The sequence below is a fragment of the Echiichthys vipera genome (genome assembly GCF_963691815.1).
Source record: "Echiichthys vipera genome assembly, chromosome: 22".
Taxonomy (NCBI): Eukaryota; Metazoa; Chordata; class Actinopteri; order Perciformes; family Trachinidae; genus Echiichthys; species Echiichthys vipera.
The window spans coordinates 16,816,525-16,818,846 of NC_139847.1; the positions used below are offsets into that span (position 1 = coordinate 16,816,525).

The following is a 2,322-nucleotide window of genomic DNA, read 5'->3' on the forward strand; positions in this document are numbered from 1 at the left end:
TAGCAAAGTTTCTGTAAATTATTAATGAATTACTAATATGAATTCTGCTTTGTCACTTTTTGACCCCCCTGTGGGTCCATCCACCCTTCCCCATTCAACTAAGCACTGTCACACTCCACTCAGAGCCTGTCAACTTAAAGTTACTTTATAAGTATTAGAGTTTTACAAGTCTAATCATTTCTGCTATGTCTCCTAGGAAACGTCCAGCATGATCCCTGTATTCCTGACAGGGCTCTGCTTCCTGTTACTCAGGCCCACTTGCTGTAGTGGCAGCAGGATCCTAGTGGTGCCCGTTGATGGCAGCCACTGGATCAACATGGAGGTGATCCTCCGTGAGCTGCACTCCAGAGGCCACAACATGACTGTGCTGCGTTCTGCAAAGAGCTGGTACATCCCTAGTAACTCTTCAATGTTTACATCTATTAATGTGCCCATGCTGGAAGATGAGGCGGACATGAACTACTACAATAAAATGCTACAAGATGTTATGGAATGCCGCAGGTTGCCTACTTTTATGCGCACATTCTGCCAACAGTACTTGATCACATCAATGTTGGCAAAGGGCCATGAGATCCTCGCCAGATCAACTGGGATCATATTGGATGACCCTGTTTTTATGAAGAAAATGCAAGATGCCAAGTTTGACTTAATATTAACGGACCCTGCCCTGCCGACAGGGACTCTTCTGGGTAGTTACCTCAAGTTACCGATGGTTTTCAATGTGCGCTGGATTAATAATGGTGAGGGCCATTTAACCATAGCTCCCTCTCCTGTCTCCTATATCCCTGTGTCAGGAAGTGAACTTCATGATCAGATGGATTTTTTGGAAAGGACCAAGAACATGTTACATTATCTCCTTAGTTTTGTTGAACACCACTTTATCATTAATCCTGCCTACTCAGATCTCTTTCAGCGACATTTTCCTCCAGGAACTGACTTGCTGTCTTTGGAGCTTGCAGCCGATATCTGGCTGCTGAGGGCGGATTTTGTCTTTGAGTTCCCTCGGCCCACCATGCCCAACGTTGTCTACATAGGGGGGTTCCAGTGCAAAAAGGCCCGTCCCCTCCCTGTTGAACTGGAGGCCTTTATGCAGAGCTCTGGGGATCATGGGGTGGTGGTCATGTCTCTGGGGTCTCTGGTGTCAGCCCTGCCCCGTGAGACTACAGAGGCCATAGCTGCTGCTTTTGCTCAGGTACCTCAGAAGGTGGTGTGGAGGTTTGTAGGTGAAAAGCCTTCAACCCTGGGGAACAACACACTGCTGGTGGACTGGCTGCCTCAGAAGGACCTCCTTGGACACCCCAAGACTCGAGCCTTTGTAGCCCACGGAGGCACCAATGGCATGTATGAGGCCATTTACCATGGCGTGCCGGTTCTGGGCCTGCCCCTCCTCTTTGACCAGTTTGACAACTTATTGAGGCTGAAGGTACGTGGGGCAGCTCGGGTGTTGGAGGCCAACTCAGTCACCAAAGAAGACTTCCTGGAGGCTCTGAAGGACATCCTGGAGACTCCCTCCTACCGTGACAACATACAGCGTCTCTCACAGCTACACCACGACCGGCCGGTGTCTCCTATGGACACCGCTATCTTTTGGATTGAGTATGTCATCCGGAACAAAGGAGCAGCCCATCTGCAGTCAGCAGGCTTTAGACTTCCTTGGTACTCCTACTTCTGTCTGGATGTGGCTCTTTTAATCATAGCCCTCATTGGAGGTTTTATCTGGGCTTCAGTCTTAATCTGTAAGATTCTGTGCTGCCGAAGGTCCAGGAGCAAGACAAAAGCAGAGTAACTGATTTGAACATAACTCATGCTTAATGACTGCTGTAAGGGAGATTATACAATTACACACACGATCATGTTTGAATATGTTTATTACACATAATCCTTATCACAGTTTATACGGGACATGTAATCATGTGTGATTTCAACTTGTTGATCATTCTGAATCAGTACCATTTTACCTTCACTTGATTGAACCTTAGCCTCATTCTTTATGAGAGTATCATAAATGTAACATTTGTGTACTTGGAATGTGTATGACCAAGCAAGTTTTGTCTGACATTACAGTTATGGCTGGGTCAAATTGATCATTATTCGAGTATGATTTCTACTTCAGATTACCATCTAATTCTAATATTTATTACGAGTATAAAGTATAAGACAGTTTGTTCTCTCATGTTCGCTGACAATTCTGTTTTCCTCATCAAGCGCGGCTCAAGGGGGCATTACAGTACTTTACCAGGCATTAACCAGGCTCAAACCATAACGTCTTTTCCTATGGATTTGTTTGTTTGTTGCTTGAGTAGCCTTTGGTACACCAAGTTT

At 45.9% G+C, this 2,322-nt stretch overlaps 1 protein-coding gene across 1 annotated transcript; it reads left to right on the forward strand.

The window, feature by feature from the left end:
- Nucleotides 1–208: 208 nt before the first annotated feature.
- ugt5g1 (UDP glucuronosyltransferase 5 family, polypeptide G1) lies at nt 209–1,786 on the forward strand (the record flags this gene model as incomplete). The annotated part of the gene is made up of 1 exon (XM_083936946.1): nt 209–1,786. One exon carries the CDS (start codon nt 209–211, stop codon nt 1,784–1,786), a length of 1,578 nt encoding a protein of 525 aa, XP_083793072.1.
- Nucleotides 1,787–2,322: the final 536 nt, after the last annotated feature.